At 45.1% G+C, this 23,479-nt stretch overlaps 1 protein-coding gene across 1 annotated transcript in view; it reads left to right on the top strand.

Annotated features, from left to right (window-relative positions):
- The first annotated feature begins 351 nt into the window (after positions 1-351).
- The window catches only part of EMB (embigin), a 41,431-nt gene continuing 18,303 nt past the window's right edge, over positions 352-23,479 (top strand). The window contains exons 1-3 of the mRNA XM_054986117.1: positions 352-452; positions 16,344-16,433; positions 20,124-20,222. Coding sequence (XP_054842092.1) covers positions 368-452; positions 16,344-16,433; positions 20,124-20,222 — 274 coding nt within the window. The 5' untranslated portion in view covers positions 352-367. The remainder of the gene's footprint in view (positions 453-16,343; positions 16,434-20,123; positions 20,223-23,479) is intronic.

Raw genomic sequence — 23,479 nt, 5'->3', positions numbered from 1 at the left:
TGCTGGTGGGCTTCTTTAATCTGATCCAACAAGGAACGTTTGCCTTTACTGAAGTGTGCATACCATCAGAACTCATCCACCCAGGTATCAGCTTGGGAAGCGGCTTGTCTTTGCGACTTCCCGCTGGTTCTCTGCACCACCACCAGCGCCACCCCTCCAACCACCACGCACGCCAATTAACATCGGAGAAAGGACGCCAGAAACGCGCGCACAAGCCCAGCAAACGCGGAGTCACGGCTGGGCCCCCATCAGTCGCCCCGCCAGAAATCAGGGCCGGTTGCGTGAGCAGCCGGCGGCCGCTAGGGGCGCTGCTGAGCAAGCCGCCCGAGCTCATTGCAGCGCTGGCGCCGCTCGCCCCGGCAGCAACATGAGCTTCTCCCAGGCGCGCTCCATCCCGCCGCTGCTGCTGCTGCTCGTGGCTCTTCTCCGCCTCTCGGATGCCGGCACGCCAGGTAAGGATTCGGCACCTGCGCTCGCCCTCGCCTCCTGCCTCGGGCCCGCCGGAAGGCTCCGCGGAGGGCGATCTTCGGGGTTTCTTCCCAAGGAGTCGCTCACCTTGGGCAGCTCCGTGTCGAGCGCAAAGCCGGGCAGGGGGTTGAGATTCTTTGGGCACCGCGGGCGTTTAGGGGACGGGATGCTCCGCCGGCGCTGCTTGCGATGGAGCCGGCCCGGCTGCTCTGCGGCCTTCGGCGGCACCCGCCCCCTGCGCGCTCCGACCTAGAAGGACGAATTTGTCTCTTGCGATTGTGAAAATATCAGATCTGCGGCGCGCCATGTGGGGCCACGATGCCGGATCATATCCGGGTAGGAAGAATTCCCAAACTTAAAAAAATAATAATCATGTTGACTTTCTTTTGGAATCCCCCCCCCCCCCTATAAAAAGTCGTGTCCTTATCTTGTGAACAGTTGACCAGAATTGGAAAGGAAAGAGATAAATAAAGGTGCTAAGTGGGCACTCTGAAGGCGCTCAGTGGAACTAAAGATGGCATCAGGCAACATTTCCTGTGGAGCACATTCTCCTTCCTTTTGTCCCCCTGTCTGCTCTCCTCAGGGCCCTGTGCTTAACTTGTATACGTTGGAGCTTTGTGTAGGGATGTCACAGACTGTACATAAGATGAGAAAACAGGAGTCCAGTGGTACCTTACAGACTAACAACGTTTATCCCAGCATGCGCTTTGGTGAGTCAGAGCTGGCTTCTTCCAGTGCTATAACAGTGAACTCCAACTCATGGAAGCATCTGCTAGAATAAATGTTGCTAGTCTAATAAATGTTTGCTCTATGATCTGTGAGGCTGCTTTCACACACATTGGATAATGCACTTTAGCGATCGTTTGTAAATGGACTTTCCTGTTTCACAGGAAAATCCAGTTGCAAACGATCGCTAATGTGCATTGCAAGTGCATTATCTAACATGTGAGAAAGCATCAACTCATAGAAGTTCATGCAGCAATAAATGTTGCTAGTCTTTAAGGTGTCACTGGACTTCAGTTTTATATTTCTACAATTGACTAACATGGGAACCCCTCTGGAGTGTACATAAAAAGTCACTTTTTCCCTGTACACCTGACTGTGTGTATGGAGGCAAGGATCATGCATCTGATGGTGCAGGCTCCAGTCCATCAAAACAAGTCACACAAAATCTTTAGTGTGTTGCAAGAACTCTCTCTAACCACGCAGCAAAAAAAAGCAACACACATATAGAACCAACCACAATCTCACAAAACAGGGAGCAACTTTTTGAGTTCTCATTTTGGGAAAATCAGTGTCTCACTCACTGTTTGTAATATTTTGGTTGGTACGCATAAAAAAGATGCTTATGTAACTATAGCTTTTTTTTGTTAACAAACCAGCACAGCTCTCTACAGCTATTCATGCTACAACAGATTCATATTCTCCTTCCCTTTTAGAATGTGTGGTTTTGTAAGTTTAGAAGTGCTACAAAGTGAAAGCAGAGAACAGAGACAGCAAAGGGCTGGATGCAGACTCAAATGTATCATCTGTGCTCTGAAAAACATTGTCTTGCAACACATTTCCAGCTGACGGACCAGAACGGTGCTATCTCAGACTTCTTAGTAATGCAGTGTATCTTTATTCCTAATGACCCGCTCCAATCCCTGACCTGGCCTAGGTTTGAAATTTATACCCATGAGTCCTTTTTAAAAGAAAGAGTGGCTAAAGGTGCTACAAGTAAATAAAAAAATGAACCCAACTAAATGTTCATGGAGGACTCTGACCTGTGGATTCCAACATATTTACCAGTCAGTTCTAGGAAAGGAAATGTATGACATGCTGTCATTACTATCACTTAAAGTAAAGGAGCGATAAGCAGAAGTAGAAAGGAAGAGACCAGAAAACCCAATTTCCTGAGAAAATCTGTCTACAGAGTACAAAACATTGTCTAACATAGATGAAAACATAAATAGGGTGAATCTAAATATTTTATTTATTTATGTCATTTATAGTCTACCTTTCTCATTGAGACTCAAGGCGGATTACATAGTATGAGATTAATACGGTCGATATCAATGACACTTCAATAAAAAATGCCATAAGGTAGATAAATAAAAGTTTACAAAGACATAATGTTAGCAAAAATTGGAGAAATGCTGAAACAGAACATAAGCAATTCTAGGACTGACATTAGACAACCTAGAACTACCCAGAAGCAACAGGTAGGATGTAAGGCAACATAGTGGTGAAGACTATGGTCCCTAACTCATTAGTAAAATAGTAAAAAGTCCAGTAGCACCTTTAAGACTAACCAACTTTACTGTAGCATAAGCTTTCGAGAACCACAGTTCTGTTCGTCAGATGCATGGAGGATATGAAGAAACTGGCTCCGTGCATCTGATGAAGAGAGCTGTGGTTCTCGAAAGCTTATGCTACAGTAAAGTTGGTTTGTCTTAAAGGTGCTACTGGACTCCTTACTATTTTGCTACTACAGACTAACATGGCCAACTCCTCTGGATCTATAACTCGTTAGTGAAGCATCTCTTTGAGACCCTCTCCCTGCAATACAGCCCTCGTATCTCGAGTATGATAATTTTGAATAATTCAGTTTTGCATTGTTTGCAGAAGGCCAGGAGAGGGGGGGGGTCTCCTGACTTCCTCAGGCAGGCCGTTCCATAGGGTAAGGGCCAGCACAGAGAATGCGCACGTACAGGCAGCTGTTGATTTTACCCATGTGCAGGGTGGCACCTGCAGGAGACCCTGTTCAGATGAGTGAAGCTGCCGTGGAAGAACATATGGGGAGAGGCGGTCCTGTACATATGCTGGACTTAGGCAGTGAAAACCTTTGTATGTGATAGCCAATACCTTGAACTGAGCACAGTAACTGACAGGTAGGCAATGGAGCAACTGCAGGATGGGAGTGATATTCATGCTCCTGCTCACTCCTGATAACAGCTGAACCACAGAGTTTTGCATCAGTTGGAGTCTCCTAGTTAACTGAAATGGGAGACCTCTGTATAGTGCATTACAATATAGTCAAGTCTTGATGTTACCATAGCATGGATCCAGGTGGCCCAGTCAGCCAGGTCGAGGTAGGAAGCCATCTTCAGGCTAGAGTGAGATTGTAGTAAGCATTTTTTTGTGGCTGGCTTAACTTGATTGTCTAGTAGTAGCACTGGATCCAGTATAAACAATACTCCCCTCCCCTCCACTGACCAGGTTCAAAATTTGGGTTGACCAACCAGAACTTTCTGTTAGGAGACTCAAAAGGTAGCCATTGACTAAGCAATAACATTTGATTTATATACCGCCCTTCAGGATGACTTAACACCCACTCAGAACAGTTTACAAAGTATGTTATTATCCTCACAACAAAACACTCTGTTAGGTGGATGGGGCTGAGAGAGCTGGAAGCTGTGACTGACCCAAGATAACCCAGCTGGCTTCAAGTGGAGGAGTGGGGAATCAAACCCGGTTCTCCAGATTAGAGTCCCACGCTCTTAACCACTACACCTAACTGGCTCTCAAACTGGCAACAGACTAAAGGCACAAGCCAGTATGTAGAAGCACTCCACATACTTTATCTAGTCGCAGATCTTACAATAGCCCTGTAAGGGAGGGTGATATTATTATTTGCGGAATGTAGAAGGAGGGCTAGAGAGAAACTTGCATAAAGTTCCTAATAAGTCAGTGACCGAGATGAGATTAGAACCGGGGAACTCCTGGCGCATAGATCAGGCCCTTGGCCACGATGCTACCCCAGCTCACAGCCATTTACAGTCGTAAAACTGACAATGATTTCTTACGTTGCAAAACCTAGGAGCACTTTGCAGCGGCAGAGCTCTCAACAAAAGAACAGCATGCATTTTTAATGGGAGCTCCGGATGAAATAAGATCCAGGGTTCACAGGCTATTTTCTGCCACTAATAACATATTACTTTCAGCAACTTCAGGAAAGGCCAAGAGTAATCTGTGGGAAATAATTCCCCCTTTGCAGTGGACTTTGTGTTAGGTTGAAGCGCCACCCCACAAATCTGTAAAGTATTTGAGTTTAAGATGCTGTAGTCCGTTAGCCAAATTAGAAAGTTGGACTAGGATCTGGGAGACCTGGGTTCGAATCCCCACTCTGCCATGGAAGAATCATAGAATCATAGAATCATAGAGGTGGAAGGGGCCATGCAGACCATCTAGTCCAACCCCCTGCCCAGTGCAGGATCAGCCTAAAGCATCTCTGACAAATATTCATCCAGCCTCTTCTTGAAAACTGCCATGGAAGCTTACTGGATGACCTGAGGCCAGTCTCTCTCTCAGCATAACTGACCTCACAGGATTGTTGTGAGGATAAAATGAAAAATGGAGAATGAAGTATGCCACCCTGAGTTCCTTGAAGGAAGTGCAAGATTTAAAAATGTGATAGATTTTTCCTGTGTCATCCCAGTCCTAGGGACTTGATATTTAGGGCTTCATCATCTTGGATAAGGTGATTATACTCTAGGACTATTTTTAATTTATTTACATCCTGTTTTTCTCCTCAATGGGGACCTGAAGTGGCGTACATCATTTTCTCCTCACAGCAACCTTGCAGGGTAAGTTAGACTGAGAGAGTGTGACTGGTCCATCACCAGCAGGCTTCCCTGGGAGAACCCAGGTTTTCCAGGTTCTAGTCTTGCTAACCACAAGCCCCAAAAGTTGCCTGCAATGCACATCCCTGAGGCCATCTGAGAGCAATTCCCCAGTACTTCTGGAAAGGGAGTACAGGAAGAGGCCAGCTTGAAGGAGGGAGGCAGGAAGCAGCCACTTAACTTTTGGAAGCCAAAAGGGAAACAACGCTCTGGTGCAATAGAGGTGGTAACTATTAGGAAATAGTGCTGTTCTTGGAGCCAGCCTCCTGGTGGTGGCCTGAGATTCTCCGGAATAACAATTGATCTCCAGGCCACAGAGATCAGTGGAGTAAATGGCTGCTTTGGGGGTGCACTCTATGGCACTCCGCCTAACTTAGCCCACTGAGATCCCTCCCCAAAGACCACCCTTTCCAGGCTGCTCCACCCCCAAAATCTCCAGGAATTTCCCAGTTTGGAACTGGCAACCCTACTCTCTTTTTTGTTGTGGATTTCATCAACTTATAACAACAACAACATTCGATTTATATACCGCCCTTCAGGATGACTTAACACCCACTCAGAGTGGTTTACAAAGTATGCCATTATTATCCCCACAACAAAACACCCTGTGAGGTGGGTGGGGCTGAGAGAGCTGGAAGCTGTGACTGACCCAAGGTCACCCAGCTGGCTTCAAGTGGAGGAGTGATGAATCAAACCCAGTTCTCCAGACTGGAGCCCAGCGCTCTTAACCACTACACCAAACTGGCTCTGAACTCTTAGGCTCTTTCCAGGGTACGGGACCAATTTTAACCCCCAGGCTGTAGCAAGGGTTCCACTCAGCTGCAAGTACAGTCACATGACAGGAAGAAGGGAAGTCCGAATTTAAACTTCACTACTTCCAAGGCCAGCAGATGAAAAGATGTACCCTAATGATGAACAAGCTGATGGTCAGAGTCCTGGGTCGAATCCACATTCACCCATTACCCGCATGTTTATCGGATATCTTCCGTTTGCCTCCAATCCGCGATTTTTTCCTCTTCGTTCACATTCCTGCTTCCAAGCCGTCTTTCTCGCGCGTCCCTCTGGCCACACGGCCGCTCGAAAACCGCTTTTTTGGGCGGGACCTTTTTTTCCTGCCCATTTTTTAAAAAAAATTTTGAGCGCACTTTTCCGTTATTTCGATCTTGCCTTATAAAGAAACATCATTGAAGATAATGATGCCTCTCTTTCCCCCACTGACAGCACTGATGGCTCTCTCCCGTTTCTTTTTTGGAAATTTGGAAGCATGTGGGAAGCTTTCGTGGGCATTTCCTACGCAGGACAGTTCAGTGCCTGAATTTCACTGAAGTTTCACTTCCTTGGAGTGTCATTATTTCAATATTTCATAATTTCGATATTACAGTAATATAAAATTTAAAAAAAAAACAGTTAAAAAGGAAGTTTCGTGAGTCCGTTCTGAGGATGGATTCACCCTAAAATGGTTTTTCAAACTACCAGATTTGATTCAGAAACAGCATAATCAATAAATCCAATGCTATGAAGTCAAAAACAGTCTTCTGCAGACTACGGAGCACTTGCAAGTTGAATCAGCCAATAGGAACTCTCGGAACGGCCGGAGAGACAGGAAGGGGGGTGGTTTTAAAAAAAAACATGTAAATTGCGCATTGGCCCGTTCACGGCCACCGTGAAACTTCCGTTGAAAACCTGTGACCACACATTCGGGAGAAATGCGAATGAAATGCGTCTGTTTAATGAGGTAATGTGACCGGCACTCGGGATTGCGTGGGGAATGCGGGGAACATGCGACTTAGAATGAGTAATGTGGATTTGACCCTGGAGGAATCCTCTCCAGTAATGTGATCTCACCTAGTCATCCTGCAAAGTGCAAAGAAAGGCAGGAGGCATAACACCTTTGCTCTTCACACCAGTGTATTAGCAGGGAGTCATTCCAAAACCCAGCAAAAATGGCACTTCTAGAGGGCTCCATGGTCCAACATGTATGAGGGTCCCAGCTCATAGGCTGAAGACCACAGGATAAGGCAACAGTGAACACACATTTTAGTCCCTACACAAAGGAGCTTTACAGTCAGCTGTGATCTTTTATATTGTGAGTTGAATCACTTTAAAAACTGATAAAACATCAGTTTCCTATAGGATGTTATTGTTAACAATATTTAAGACATAAGAAAACTGACTCGATCAGACCAAACATCTATCGAGTCCAGCATCTGTTTCCCATAATTTCCAGGAAGCCTACACAGCAGGCCGTGAAGTTTCTCCCAGCAACTTACTTACACTTGATGGTCTCAAAGAACATTAGGCGTCTCAAAGAGCCAGCTGAGGTATCCCATGACAGTAAATTCCATAACTACCTGAACCAATTCCATGAATTATGTCTCTTTTGTTCTGAATCTACTGCCCACCAATTTCCTTGGGTGATCCCGCGTACGACTATTATAGGATGAGAAACAGTTCTTTCCATCTAATTTCTCTCACCAAGCATAATTTAAAAATCGTCTATTCATAACCATCTCCCCCCGGCCATCCCCAAAGCTCTTTTTTTAGCTTTTCCTTATTAGGAAGGTGCTCTGAACCCTTTCCACAATGTCTATTTTAAGATGACAGCCAGTTTGGTGTAGTGGTTAAGAGTGGCGGGACTCTAATCTGGAGAGCCGGGTTTGATTCCCCACCCTTCCACTTGTAGCCAGCTGGGTGACCTTGGGTCAGTCACAGCTCTCTGAAGCTCTCTCAGCCCCATCCACCCCACAGGGTGATTGTTATGGGGATAATAATAACACACTTTGTAAACTGCTCTGGATGTTAAGTTGTCCTGAAGGGCTATGGAAATCGAATGTTGTCATTGTTGTTGTTGTTATTGGCCCAAACTGTACAATCTATTCTCAATGCGATAACACCATAAATTATCATAATGACATAGCAATAATATTCTATTTTTAACCCCTTTCCTAATTATAAATCTATAGGCAGAAGACATGTCAGAGAGGGGACATCCCATTCTCCCTTTTGCCTCCTCTTCAGAGTTGCCAGCTCCAGCTGGGAAATACCTGGATATTTGGGGGTTGGGTTTGAGGAGGAAAGGGACCCTAGAAGGGTATAATGCCATAGAGTGCACCCTCCAAAGCCCCCTTTTTCCAGGGGAACTGATTTATGTTGACTGGAGATCACTTGCTATTTCAGGAGGTTTTCAGGCCTCACCTGGAGGTTGGCAACCTTACTCCACTACAATAAGCAGGCGCTTGGGTTTAAAGAATGCATGGTGTGAGCCCCCCCCCATGCCACCACTAGCCAGGGTATGGGGGGGCTGGGCTTAGAGAATTTGGGGTGTGCTTTCCCTCCCAAGCCCTTCCTGGTCAGCTGGTCATTAAAGGCAAGATGAGTTTTCTGCTCCATGCCTTCTGTCCTACCACTATAGCCAGCTGACTACCAGGCTTTCTGCTCCATGCCCAGGCTCCCTGATGAACTGGCTGGTGAGAGTTGGGGTACGGATGCTTGGAGTAGGAAGCATCCGTTTCATTTTCTGCTCTAGCCCCCAGCTGGCCAAGTGATTCCTGATGGCTGTGCCTGGAACAGAAAGTGTGCCAAATATCCCTAGGTAGGGAGTTTGGAGCAGAAAGCATGTGTGGTACATCTCTTCTGCTCCAAGCCACCTCTAACCAGGTTGCCACTAAGGGGTCACACAGAGTAATTTCAACAGGTCTTTTTCAGCATTTTTGATTAAGTTGCTAAATCCACTCTTGAGCAGAAATCATTTCCCTATTTTGGGAGAGGTGTTAACCCACAAATTTTTACATTTTGAAATTTTCATGCAACTCTGGGGCTTCCTTCCGATTTATAGAAACATTTCCCCTTTCTGTAAAGGGCCTTGCTGGGTAGATTTTTTGATCCATAGTCTGTGCCCAAGTACAGAATTAGATATATCTTTATTATATATTTTCAGATGACTTATAAATATATAAATGTAAAATATATGAAAGGTGGAATCTGTGTTTGTCTCCTTATCTATTGTTGCAAAGAAACAAAACACAAGATGTGTTTATGAAGGATGGCAGTTTACGGCTGTCCCCTACAGGTTGGGAAATTCCTGGAGATTTGAGAATGGACCCTGTGAAGGGGGGTTGGGGAGGGACCTCAGCAGGGTATAATGCATGCGCCCACCCTCCAGAGCAGCCATTTTCTCCTGAGGACCCGATCTCTGTGGCCTGGAGAATATTAATAATTCTGAGAAATCTCCAGCCACCACGTGGAGGTTCACAACCCTGGATAGCTTTATTCTCGGTTGCTCATATAAATTAAACACTTCAAATACATTTTTAATCCAATCCTTTCCACAAGGTGCTCAGGCACGCCATTTTACCTTCATAAGAACCCTAAGTGTTGGGGCTGAGAGGTAAAGACGGGCTCGAGGTCACATTTTAAATATGATTTAAACCCAGCTCTCCTTAGTCCTAGCCTGAGACTCTGTCCATTGTACCGGTCTGCTTCTCTGTGTTGTATAAGGCTTGCATTCAATGTAACTCTTTAGACAGGGTAAGCAAACCAACCCTTCCTGGCCAAGAAACTGCTGCCAGACCACAATCCAGCAGTGTTCTTTAAAAATTACTCCCGTACAAATGAATGGCAGAATAAACAACAATGATAACCATTTGGCTGCTTCCCTGGATCTATGGGCTATGCATGAGCCTTTGACTCTGCCTTGACTCAGTTGGCTGAGTTGGGTGATGGTCTTCTGGGGTCTCACCCAATGTGTGCTGCCTGATGTTCTTTGGCTGGAGCTTACAGGAACTGCCTGGGTCGCGCTTCACCACTGAGCCACACACACGCTCTGCTGCTCCTCCCTGCTCCCCGGCTCCCCAAGATAATGATGAATGCTTTGTACATCTTGAATAATACACAAGCTTTTGACCTCAGAACTTTGACGTCCTTTGGTAGGATTAAAGTAGCATATTAGTAGCAGCAAAAAAAATAGCCCCATTAACCTCAAGAAGTGATTTATTTTCTTTTGGTATATTTTTAGAACTTATTTTCTGAAAGGTTAAACACCCATCTGGCAAGGAATTCTTAGGAGAGGGACGATAGCTCACTGGCATCTTCTTGGCATGCAGAAGGTCTCAGGTTCAATCTCTGGCATCTATTTCCAGAGACTCAGGGCCTTGCTACAAGTGACATTTTACACGTGAAGGATAAAGGATCATTTTCACAAGTCTTTCTGGGAACTGAAGTTCCTCTCCCCCACCCCTTCTCCTTCTGTTCCTTCCCCTCGCTGCCTGAAGAGACAGAGAGAGCCTACGGCAACATCAGCTTTTGCAAATCGTCTTGCTGGGGGGCCGGGAATGCTCCGGAGAAAGCTGAGAAAGTTGCAGCTGCCTGCCCCCAAAGATTATTGAGAGCAGGCTTGTGAATGGAGGAACGATTTGCAAAAGTTGCTGTTACCACAGGCTTTCTCTGTCTCTTCAGGCAGCGAGGGGAAGGAACAGAAGGAAAAGGGGTGGGGGAGAGGAACTTCAGTTCCCAGAAAGACTTGTGAAAATGATCCTTTATCCTTCACGTGTAAAATGTCACTTGTAGCAAGGCTGTCAATGTAAAAGAGAGACCCTGACAAGCTGCTGCCAGCCAGACTAGCCAACACTTACCTTGATAGATCAGTGGAGTGACTTAATATGAAGGAGCAGGGCTTTTTTTCTGGGGAAAGAGGTGGTGGAACTCAGGACCACACAATGACGTCACTTTGGGTCCGCTGGAAAAAGGGAGGAGTTTTTAAAAGTTTAAATCACCCTTGGTGAAAATGGTCACATGGCCGGTGGGCCCCCCACCCCCCGATCTCTGGACAGAGGGGAGTTTAGATTGCCCTTCACGCCGCTGGCACAGAGGGAAATCTAAACTCTCCTCTGTCTGGAGATCAGGGGGCGGGGCCACCGGCCATGTGAACATTTTTAAGAGATGCCAGAACTCCGTTCCACTGCGTTCCTGCTGAAAAAAAGCCCTGTGAAGGAGCATCAAGTTTTGCAGGGGAGGGGTTGTGGCTCAGTGGCAGGGCATCCACTTGGCATTCAAAGGTCTCAGATTCAATCCCTGATATCTCTAGTTAAAAGGAGCTGGTAGTAGGTGATGTGAACAACCTCTACATAAAACCCTAGAGAACCATTGCCAGTCAGCATAGACAATGTTGACCTTAATGGACCAATGGGTTGATTCAATATAAGGTAGCTTAATGAGCGTCTGTTCTTATGAAGCTCCAGATCTATCGAATGCCCTATGTGAACTTTCCAGCAGGAGGAAAACTCCTGTCTTTGACTATTTTCCAACTAACTGTACTTGAATTCATTAAAAAAAATAATAATCCTGCAGTGTCAGCTGTTTCGCCATATCCAGCTTCACAGTTTGATCTATAGTTTCAAGTAGGTCGCTGTGTTGTAGTAGAAGAGCAAGAGTTGAGTCCAGAAGCACCTTAAGGACCAACCAGATTTCCAGGGTACGAGCTTCCATTCAGCGATTAGCTTTTCTTCCTTCCATAGTTCAAGCAGCCTGTCCACCATCTTATTTCTAAAAGCACTGCAATTGCATTTATTATTTATTGCCTTAATATATATGCTTATTCATTTTAGAAGTGCAAATCTGCAGATTTTAGCAGAGGAAAGTTTGGCTTCAGCTGCCAACTTCACAGAAAGCTGCCCAAGTTTGACCGTTGGTCTTTCAGGGTCAGTATTGTCTGCTTGGACTGGTGGCAGTTCTCCAGGGTCTCAGGTAGAGGTCTTTCATGTCACCTATGGGAGATGCCAGGGCTTCAACTGAGGACTTTCTACTCGCACAGTGGATGCTCTACCACTGAGTCATGGCCTATCCCCAAATCTAGAATTATTTGTGTTTTTTTAAAAACCAGAGGTCAGTTGGTGTGTTTGCACCAAATGCAGCAAAGAGCATTGCTCAAACTATAATCTATCTTTACACTTTCAGTCATGAAGACCAGAGCCTGATGGTAGAATCAGGACCTTGTTCCCTCACTTCCTTCTTCGATCTCATTACACCTAGTTTGGGCATTTTCTCCCCTAAATGAAGAAATGACTGAAATGTTCCCAGAAGCCTCACTTCGTACTTAAGCTTTTCTTTGAGCTATTTCTGAGTTCGTGGATCAGAACTGTCTACTCTGACAGGCAGTGGCTCCCCAGGGCATCAAGCAGAGATCTGTCATGCCACCTCCTACCCGATTCTTTTAACTGGAGATGCTGGGGGGTTAAAAGTGGGACCTTCTGCATGCAAAACAGATGTTTCCCCACTGAGCTACAGCCAGTCCTCCAAGCTAACCTTGGTGGAGTGCTGAACCCACTAGAACTTTCCTGGCTATGACCCAGATTCCCATTATTGTGCTTTTTGCACCCTGTCTTCTGCTGTAGTGATGCCTTTACTTTGAGAGTAACAACAGCAAAACTGGTCTTTCTACAGTGCCTACACATTTCCCTAGATACTATGCAAGCATGCCTGAATCAGTTCAGAGCAGAGCGTCACGGTGATTGATTTCCTAGCCCACTTATTGACAAAGCCATCATTGGCTATGATGATCTCAGATAAGATGCTCTGTCTTCCTTTTCCACCTCGGAGACCTAACTGAGATGATCTCATCAGTCTGCTGCTGGCACAAAATGTTCTTTGTGGACTGCAGAGCCCAAGCAGAGAAAGAGAAAAGCCAGCTCTCTGACCTTAGTGAGATAAGAGAGAGGCGCCAATCAGCAGAGGGCTATCATTTCACCCCTTGCCGAACCGCCGATCCCACGGCAGGTATCTTAACCCTGTTAGCATGCAGTCTGTCCCTGGCAAATGCAATACACAAGGGAGTGCTTGCTTGCCATACAAACAGTTTAACCTCAAGAAAAGCAAGTGCAGACTATTCCCTCCTCCCTTTTAAATTACAGGCGTAGTGTTACCCAATTCCTAGTTTATGTAAATGTATTCTAGTGGCATTTCAGGAACCAGCCACAAGAGAGAAGGGCAGACCATTACCATATAGTCTGGATGGGAATAATAGCTCAAATATGTTGGGTACAAAAAATGTCAGCTCGAGTAGCGTACTAGGGCACGGAGGATAGATTCAGAGTTGGACTGCAGCAAGTTCAGTCCTCTCATTTCTGCACAACTGTCCCTTAGAGATATGCAGCCTGATTCCAATGCAATGCAAACCCTACTGAAGTCTATCAATATTTATGCTAGGCTGTTTTCTACCATTATGAATTAGTTCTACATGTTCATAATTGCACTGACACATGATATGACAGGTGGTCAAGAAAAACATCATCGAATGGATAGCATTTTGGATTGCAATGTTAGATAATTATGCAACTGAAGAATTATGGGTTTTACTACCACCATAACCTTACATCAAAATTCAGAGGCGTAAACAACACTTTAGAAGAAAAGTTTATTGGAGCATTTAGTCTCGGCCTCAGCTTTAGCTGACATAGGTCCCTGTATAGTGTAAAATAAAAAGAGTGGATGCTTTAAAATTGGGACATTTACAAGGGGCAGCCTCTGCTGAAGTGGGTGGATCGGAATAAAGTGCATCAGGCTGCACTCTTAGTTCCATTTTTACAGTGAAAACAGAGTGCTTATGATGAGTGTGGAAGAATGGGAGCCATAAGCAGGCACCAGAGAATGTACCATTAAACATTTTCATTGTGTTCATGCATAGCCAGAAATAGTTGATCTCAGGGTTGATAACAGCTGATGGACCATGGCGAACATTGCCCTCACAATGGCGTATGGTCTGGAAATGTCGTGCCTAATGACATAGCTAGCTGTCCTGAACACTGTGTTATTGGAACTGGGAGAAAATGTGTTTTTAAAGAATCAACTGAACTTTAGAATTTGCCTTGTATGGGAGGAATGCAGAGTATGTCTTGACTCATTTCTGCTCATAATGATCATGAGAGGTAGGAAAGTCCAGGAATAGCTTGTCCCACTCCGTTTTTTATTGCAGTTTTGACAAATGGGGAAAACCCATTTCGCTCCCCCCTCAGCCATTACAGCTAATCACACCTCAAATGCTACATTTTCCATACTGTTAGTCAGACACATTCATTACTCACCCAATGCTATCAGATCTCACAGTATATCATTCTAAAACACTGCTAACATTCTCTGAAAAACTTCCAAAAATTTTAGTCTGGGGTATATTTCAAGTGATCTTGAGGTGGATAAATGTCCCCCCCCCCAAGTAAATTTTTTGTGACAACAGAATTTATTATTCATGTTATTTGAAGCACTTATTAGCCACCTTTCTACCTTGCAGGAACTCAAGGTGGCTTACAATATAAATAAAAATTAAATAAAAACAGTAATAAAAGCAAACTAGTGGAAGAATAGGAGGTAGGGTTGCCAGGTTCCCTTACCCTCCTGGTGGTGGGGGGGAGCATTTACCTTCTCTTTCCTCTTTCCTCTTTGCGTATTCTTCACATGTGCATGCCTCCACACCTGCATGATGACAACATTTCTGGTAAGTGACATCATCGCACAGGCATGAGGGCATGCATGCCCATTGCGGCAGGCCAATTTGGGCCCCAAACAACCTGAATCAGGCCCACTTGAGGTCCAAATTGGCCTGCTGCAAAGTGTGGGAGCATTTTCAGGGCAGCACAATGACCTCACTCCCAGGAAGTGACATCATTGCACCACCTTGGGCCTGAGAGGCCTCTTTCCACACTTCCCCCCCATCGGCCAAGTAAGTGGTGGAGGGGGGGCAGGGGGCAGAGGATGGAAAGGGGATCCCCCAACCCCATCAGAGGAATGGGATCCCTAGGGTAGGGACATGGTGTGGGGGGTGTCGTCATAAGTGTGACAATGTTGCTTTTGGAAAAAATGTGGAAGTGATGGCAGGTAGATCTATGAATTGCTCGAAACCATCACTTCTGGGTTTTCCACAGGAGTGGCATCATGCCCATGATGACCCAGATTAAAACATTTTTTCCCCACCACCACTTGAAATGGTGGCAGGCAGTGGGAGCTCAGGGTGGGTAATGGGGTTTGCAGCCTTATCCTTTAGTCACACAATTAAGTTTTTTTTTTTTTTTTTTGCTGTGGTGGCAGCTGCTGCTGAAGCAACTTTTTAAAAATCTGCAATGCCAATTCAATCTCCAGTGTCCAACTAGAAGCCCTGCTGGACAAATGCCCTGCCTGTTTTCTAAAACACTTGGCGGAGGCCAAAAAAAGTTTTGCCAGGTGCCCTAGTGCTCGCAGATACCACATTGGAGACCCCTGTCCTAGAGCATGGTGCCAATGCAGTGACATCACTTCCCACTTAGTGCCAGAATTGATGTGGCATTGACACAATTCCATTTGTCACAACTCTACCCCTCTGCATCTCCCAGGTGTTGCCAGCACTGGGCTGGCTACCCTACCAGAACAAGATACTTGAACACTTTTTGTAAGTGTAGCAAGTGAAACACCCCCTTACTCGCTCTGCCTCTGGCAGACCTTTCTAGAGGACTAAGGCCACCACAAAAAAGCCCATGATCTTGCAATAGCCATATGGACAGTCCTAAGGGAGGCCACCTCAAGGAGCAGACTGTGATTGCCGCCGGGGAGTATACTGGGAGATGTGGTTCAATAAAGGTTCGCCCTTTGCTGTGGAGGGGTCCAAAGATAATGATGAGCACTTTGAATTGGGCATGGAAGCAAATTGGTAGTTAGTGCTGTGGACAAAGCACTGGAGTTTGGTGTTCTGAGTGGCTGACTGCAGAGACGAGTCTTGCGGTTGCATTTTGCATTAATTGGACCTTTCAAGACATCTTCACAGTAGAGTTGCCCATCTCCAGGTGGTGGCTGGAGACCTCCCAGAATTACAACTAATCTCCAGGCCACAGATAACAGTTCTCCTGGAGAAAATGGCTGCTTTGGAGGGTAGACTCTATGAAATTGTACCCTACTGAGGTCCGTCCCCTCCCCAAACCCTGTCCTCTCTAGGCTCCACCCCCCCCTCCAAATCTCCAGGAATTTCTCAACTTGGAGCTGGCAAACTTACTTCAGAGGCAGCCCCACAGAGAGCATTACAGTAGTCCAATAGGTCCAGAGAATTTCCTGCAATTCCTAGAATTACTCTATGTCACTTCCGAATTTTTACTGATGTAATGGGGCAGGTGATGCTTCCTTTTACCCAATTTTCTCCTGCTGCTGCATCCCACTGGAGGAATGGGAACCCCCTCTATAAGCTGTTTTAATAATTCTTTGTAAGAAAAACTCCATTGTTACTACTAAATTATTTGCATTCTATTTTTGAAAATACAATAGCACCTACTGCCACAGTGGAAAATACCAGCCAACAAACTACAGACAGCATTTCAAAAAGCAAAGAATTGGAATCTACAACGTTCAGCCCAGGTAATTAATGATCTATTATTTTCCTCCAGCAGGCCGCTATGTATTTTTGGTGCTGATTCTAGCAGCATTGATGGCTGTGCAGGGTAATCTAATGCCTAGAAAGTTTACACCGTTTGTGTTCCCATTCTTCAGAAGGTGAAGCTAAAATCCTCAGGAAATGCTTTTTAGCAGATGACTTTCCCATAAGAACATTAATGCTTATATCAGAAGTGTGTACCCTGTGTGTGTTGATGCAATTATGCATTTCAGCCCAGGTGCAGTGTCTCTATTGTTCCTTTTTGTATAGAAAAAAATATAAATGGAATTCTCAAAGAGCTGAAAATGGCACGTACCAACATTTTCCAGCCTGCAAGCCTTACGCTCCAGGTTAGGGATGGGCACATTCCACCCTCACTCCCACTCAAGTTCCCCGTCTCTTAATAAATATAGAAAGGCACCATTTATTACTTGGGCATTTGCTAGTTTGGAGGTTTCTAGGCCACAATGGACTTCAGTGGCTTGATCAGATATGAACCAGGGCCTAGAGAATTCCCAGCCTGCATTCTCCTTTTGTACAGCGTGGGAAATTTCTGAAGCTTCGGTGATGATCCATGAGGAGGGCAGAACTTGTGGAGGGGAGAGAGTTCAGTGGGGATATGATGCCATAGACTCTGCCCTCTGAACCTGTCATTTCCTCTAGGGAAGCAGATCTTTGGAGCCAGGAGATCAGCTGTACTTATGGGAGAATAAACGGCTCCACCTGGAGATTGGCAACCCTACTTTGTAGTGCCTTCACTGTGGGTACATAGACCCCAAACAATGCTAGAAAAGGCTCAGAGGCCCGAGACAAACTATTAACAGCAATCAGACTTTTGTGGAGCCTAGAGACATCTAGGGACATCTCGGATACAATTGCCAGGCTATGGCTGTCAATCAAATGGTGGGGATATTGGGGTAGCTGCGATATCAGCATTACTTCTGGATACAACTCCAGAAGCGCAAAGGGTTGCACCAGGAACTACCACAAACTTAAAAAAAAAATTCATTGCCAAGCAATTAGGGTTCCCAACAAAGAATGAGAGCACTCCTGCGGCTGGCACAATGATGTGTTCCTGGGATGCCTGCTGGTGGCAGACAGTCTCCGGTTGGCCAGAGACCTCCCACCTGTCACCAGCAACCAGTAGGCAAGCAGGTAAACTGCTGGGAGATTGCCCGCCATTGGTGGGCACCTGGGATCCCTATGAGCAATGCAGATGGTCAGCTAGATGCTTCCCACCAGTAGCAGGAGGCCTGGCAAACCTGATCCCAGACTGTTTCAATCTTTTTGACCTAGTGTTGTCAGCTCCAGCTTGGGAAATTCCTGGAGATTTGAGGGCAGTAGAGGAGGATAGAATTTGGGGGGGGGGGGACATAGATCAAATTGCAACCTCAATTTGGAATTTGGGGAGGGGACATTTGAAGATCAGATTGCAGCCTCAGGCCACTGTTATTTTCAAACTCTACCAATGAGCACTTATGCTTTGTCAAAGATGCTGAACTGAAATTCGAGCTTATCGAAGTAGAGTTGCCAGGCATTCTGCCATAGTCCTCATGCTAGCAACCTATGCTTCCTGCTGCCATTCCTTTGGGTGGTGGGACAACTTTAAAAAAAAACAAATGTATCATTGTGTGTGATGTGACATCACTTCCTGGTTTTCCCCAGAAGTGATACTATATCATGCATAAAGCTGGCACCTCTCAAATCCCCACCCTTCATCTCCCACCAGATGCCAGCCATCATCTAGCAACCTTATGCCACCTTACAACCTTACGTCCAACCTCCAAAATTGCCATATCCTGCAGTGGAACTGATATCTGTACTCTGGAGATCAGTTGTGATACTGAAAGAAAACCAGGCCCCACTTGGAGGTTGGTAACCTTATATGTGACCCAATATTTAAATAATTCAGTTGGGCCTTACCTCACCTATAGCCTAAAGTGGTACAGTCAATGAAAATGTTTGCAAATTGCCCTAATTGTTTAAACTTGCCCCGAGTGAAGTTCAGGCAGCTTGTTTCTCAGTCTGGAGGTTTACTGTAAAGATTTCCTGTAGCAGGGAAGGGTTGATACTTTCATGTCTGGCTTCCTGGAAACATCTGGTCATACCACTGTGTGGAAACAGGATACTGGACTAGATGGACCTTTGTTCTGATTCAGCAGGGTACTTCTTAAATTCTTAAACCACATGGAACTCTTTGTCAAGGTGGTCAAAGAGATTTTGTTCAAAATGGTCGAAAGATAAAATTCAGTCCTGGCCCCCAAACATTCCATCTCAGCTATGGGCCAGGAAAGGCTTCAACCACAATCCCACTATTTTTACTTTTTTATTTATCTTTTTTTTTATTTTATCGTATTTGTATTCCGCCCTCCCCACGAGCAGGCTCAGGGTGGATAACAGCATTAAGAACATTTAAAACATTCCATATAAAACATTTAAAAGCGTCATACAAAAATATAAAAAATAGCAGCACTCTTTTCCCTGATGGCGGCAATATTATCCAACATTCTTTTGGATGGAAAGGGCCCTCTGCAGGGCAAAATTTCTTTAGCCACAAAATGCTCCCAACTGTCTTTCTAAACAAGAGCTGACTCCTATTTTCCATAGCTGTGTGCAGTTTCGTGACCATTTTCTTCTGGAGAGCTATACAGATTGATGCGAGTTCTCAGAAGATAAATCTGAAGATCAAATTGCAACCTCAGGCCACTGTTATTTTCAAACTCCACCAATGAGCACTTACGCTTTGTCAAAGATGCCGAACTGAAATTCCAGTTTAACCAAGCAACACACTAGAAGATCCATGACTAGATGTCTAAAGTGTTTATGAGGGAGGAAGGAAAGCAGCAAGGTTGTCACAATTTCTTTTCTGACCTCATTCTGTATGGTTTTTTGGCCCCACAGAGCAGCCATTAGCTTCACTGAAGGCGACCTCTCAGAAGGCACAAATTGGGCAAGGGGCGGTACCTGATTAATTTTGCCAATCAGCAGGTGGGGCCTGGAGGTCTTTACAACCGATCTCCAGACTACAGAGAACAGTTCCCCTGGAGAAAATGGCTTCTTTGAAAGGTTAATTCTATGGCATTTATACCGCAGTGAGGTCCATCCCCAAACCCTGCAGTCCCTGAGTTCAACCCCCAAAATCTCCAGGAATGTCCTAATCCAGAGTTAGCAGCCCTAAACCTGATCCAGTGGTGGAGCCCATGGCGCCATAGGTGAAGTTCATGTACCCAGGGACCTATCAGGGGAGAGCCAACATAAATCTCTGTCTATCCAAGGCACACAGCTATTTCATGACCCATCAAACAATACATTCAAATTGTTTTCCAGAATGTGTTTTAGATGTTTTATGCTAAATGCTTCAATAATAATGCAACCTACCCTGTGTCCAGAGGTAATTGTATTGTAATTGCATCTGTCCCTTTCCAGCAGCAGTCAGTGTCTAGGGCAGGAAACATACAGAGTCCATTTACCTGGATGACACTGTATGTAACAAGCTAACCCAGATGTTCTATTTTCAGTGATAGCTGCTGGATCTTTCTAATGTGTAGCTGTCTCTCTTCCAGTTTCCTTTTATTGCTGTACAATTTAAAAAACACTTAAAAACCAGTATTAATGCTTTGCTAAATTCTGCTTATAGGATAATAAAATCCATTTTCAAAGTGTCTTTTTGTCAGGTCCATCGGGTCCATCTAAAACTACAGAAGATGCTAAGCAACAAACAGAGGCTAAAACCCCTGATTTAGAAGCAGTGAAGTATAATATCACAATAAAGGGTATGTTTTTCATCATTATCAGTTGATCTGCTAATTGTTGCCTCATGAGAGCTTTCAGGCGATCCATAAAATGGTTTGTTCCATTCTTTGACTTTTCACCAACAAGTTTCTCGTTCTTCTAGCTGTGGAGGTAAGTATCAAAACATTTGATCAAATTCTGCTCAAACACCGTGAAGTTGGAGAACAAAGCTATAGTGCAGTGGTTAAAATTTTTAAATCTTAGGCCGCTCAGGAAGCAGTCCTAACCCAGTCTACTCATAAGTAAGTATCATGTTATTCAGTGGGGTTGACTTCAAGAAAAATGTCCTTAGGACAGCAGCCTCAGTTTCTCTCAATGTAACCTACAGCACAGTGAATGTAATTTGCCCTGAATCAGGGGTCTCATCTAGGGGTGTGCACCCAAAAAATATTTGGGTTTCCCACTTCGGGTGTTTAAATGCTTTGGTATGCTTTACAAGCAGCAAGAAAAGTGTTGCTCTTTGCCCAAAACTTTGGGAAGCTTTGCTTTGGGATTCCCCAATTGGCTTAGCAATGCTGGGCCAATTCAAGAATCCCAAATCTTTCCAAATTGGGCCTGATTCAGGTTAAAAACATGAATCGGAAACCTGAAGTGCACACCCCATGTCTCATGTTTACCAGGTTTCATTTACACCTGAGTAAGATAGTCCTGACAAGAAAGTCCTTGTCTTGCTCCCTGGTAACCATCTTGGGTAAATTGTGGGGAGGGGGACCTTGCTTACCTTTAAGGTCAAGCTGACCTTTTTTTTGTGAGTTAAAATTTTCATGTTGAAAATTACATTTTTGACACAATTTTGTGTGTGTGTGTGGGGGGGGGGTGTAAAGCAGAAATGCAAATAACATGAAAACCAAGCCTGTTGTTACTGGGTGGGGGGATGTTTGTTCAAGGCCAGGACTCAAAGTGCTGTTTACAGGTAGTTGTGACTTCTTTGCCAAGGCTCCCAGGAGCTAAACCTTCTCTGTTATCCCCCCTTGTTTCCTATAAGCCCTTTGTTTTCCCCTTCTCCTTTCTGGGTCACTCCATAGGAGTTTCTATGAAACTAGTTTGTCCTGTTTTCGCCTTTGGCCAAGATGAACACAAAGGTGGTTTCACTCACCTTTGTCACGTTGAGGACTTGCAGAGGTGTTTCTCAGACAAAAAGATTGAACTGGGGCCAAGCTTGATGGGGTGAGGAAGTATGTATCTATCTACAGTTTTCTACCCATTAATTTATAAAGTGGGGTTAAGGGCATTTTTTTAAAACAAAAACTGAGCTGGCAAGTGAAGGCAGCTAACAGGGCAATCCTATGCAGAGTTACTCTAGGCTAAGCCCATTGACTTCGAGGGGACTAGACTGGAGTAATTCTTATTAGGAATGCACTGTAAATCTGGCCCCTTTCCTGATCTCATTACATTGCTTTACTAACAGGGAAAGGGGTCAGGCTGAAAGGAAAGTGAGCCTCAATTTCCATGAGCCAGAGGTCACAGAATGGGGACTGTGGCCATACGTTCTTCTGCAGTGGACCAAACAACCTCCCTCTTGGACTATTTTTGTTCGAGATAACTGTGTATGTGGGGGGGGGAGGCTAAAGCTCCTTTTGCGTGTGTGTCATGGTCTGACCCTAGCTGGAACAGCCAGGAATGAGAAGACCACACAAAATTATGTATGATTGTGACAGAGTTTGAAGAATGAGTACAGGTTCCCACTTCCTTGTACCTTGTGAACTCCATCGCATGGGAATTAACAACAAAGGCAATGAAATGCAGCAATGAATGGCAGAGGAAGAAGCAGGGTTTAGTTCCCCTCATCTATTTAATGTTCCTGCTCTTAGTTTCATACAGCAGAGATGGGTGTGATGGGGGGCAAAGGCTTACCCAAATGGTGCCTCCGATGCTACAACATCACTTGAAGCTGTGTAAAATCATAGAGTTTTGAGGGAATTCTTGAACATCCTGCAACACAGTGACATCACTTCTGGTTACGTAGTTGAAAGTGACTTCATGCATCACAGGATGCCTTTTCATCCCTCCCCCCATTGCCACCTTATTTAGGGGTGCCAGTGGCCTGAGTCTAAGGGTGGTAGGTTGCCTGCCAAAGTAGGGAACTTGGGCATCCTAGCTCAAAATCACATCTATTTATTAACAAGGGGATACAAAAAAGGGAGCATCTGGTTTCAGAACCAGGAAGTTCATGCCATCTATACTTCTAGCAAACAAACAGAACAATTAAAGCAGGGATTCCACCCTCAGAGACCAAGAGCCAAAATGCACCTTATGGGAGCCATGGGCCCAACCTATGGCTGCCAACACCATTTTAGAAGAGAATTTAGCCAGTCCTTGAAACTGTGGCACCATGTGATCTCCCCTTCCCCCATGCCTTTTCAAGTGCCACAAGAGTCGTGGGGGCCATTTTGACACATGAAAAGGCAAGGAGGAGAACAAGATCACATGGTGCCCACCACACCAGCAGTTCTTAAGCAGCTAAATTGTCCTCTAAAATGGCATTGGTGGCCATAGGTTGGAACCATGGCTGACATAACATGTAGTTTGGCTCTAAACCAACTCACGAATAGTGGAGTGGGAGCAGACTGTTCCATTGCAGTGTGTATAATAAATATACCACAATCTACATGACCTGTATTTGTTTATTAAAAAAAAGCACTCCGCTCTCCTGCTATGAATGTGAATGGGTAGAAATGTGTACATTTAGTTTGGCCTTTAGACAAGGAGAAATATCAATCCTACCTGAGTTGGATAAATTGGGTATACTGCTTGGATGCAATTAGGGTTGTGGGGAGGGACATGGGTATTGTGTGATGTCAGTGATGCTACCAATGTCACTATGTCACTTTCAGGGGAAATCCAGATGTGATGTAGGGTACCTCTAGGAATTGCTGGAAACTTTGGTGATTCCTAGCACTATCTTACATCACTTCCTGAAAGAGACAAAGTGACATCAGTAATGTCACTGTATTTTTTTCCTTTACATTTTTCTCTCACCATGTTGACAGGCAAAGAAGCCTGCCAGTGGGACACTTGGCAGCCCTAGATTCAAAATGGCAGGTGTTGTTAAATTTCTGAAACCCTTTCCCATACTGGAAGTAGCCAGTTGTCCCATGGCAAGCACCCTTCCCAGTGCAAATGGCCTGCCAGAGCTGTGTATGGACACCTGCCAGGTTGGTAACTACCTTTGGCCTAGCAGTGCATGAGAGACTTGGATCTGATTCCAACCTGGCAGACGCCCCACTCTGTGTGAAAG

The sequence above is a fragment of the Eublepharis macularius genome, chromosome 8, assembly GCF_028583425.1.
Source record: "Eublepharis macularius isolate TG4126 chromosome 8, MPM_Emac_v1.0, whole genome shotgun sequence".
Taxonomy (NCBI): Eukaryota; Metazoa; Chordata; class Lepidosauria; order Squamata; family Eublepharidae; genus Eublepharis; species Eublepharis macularius.
This window is presented reverse-complemented; position numbering and strand designations above follow the sequence as displayed.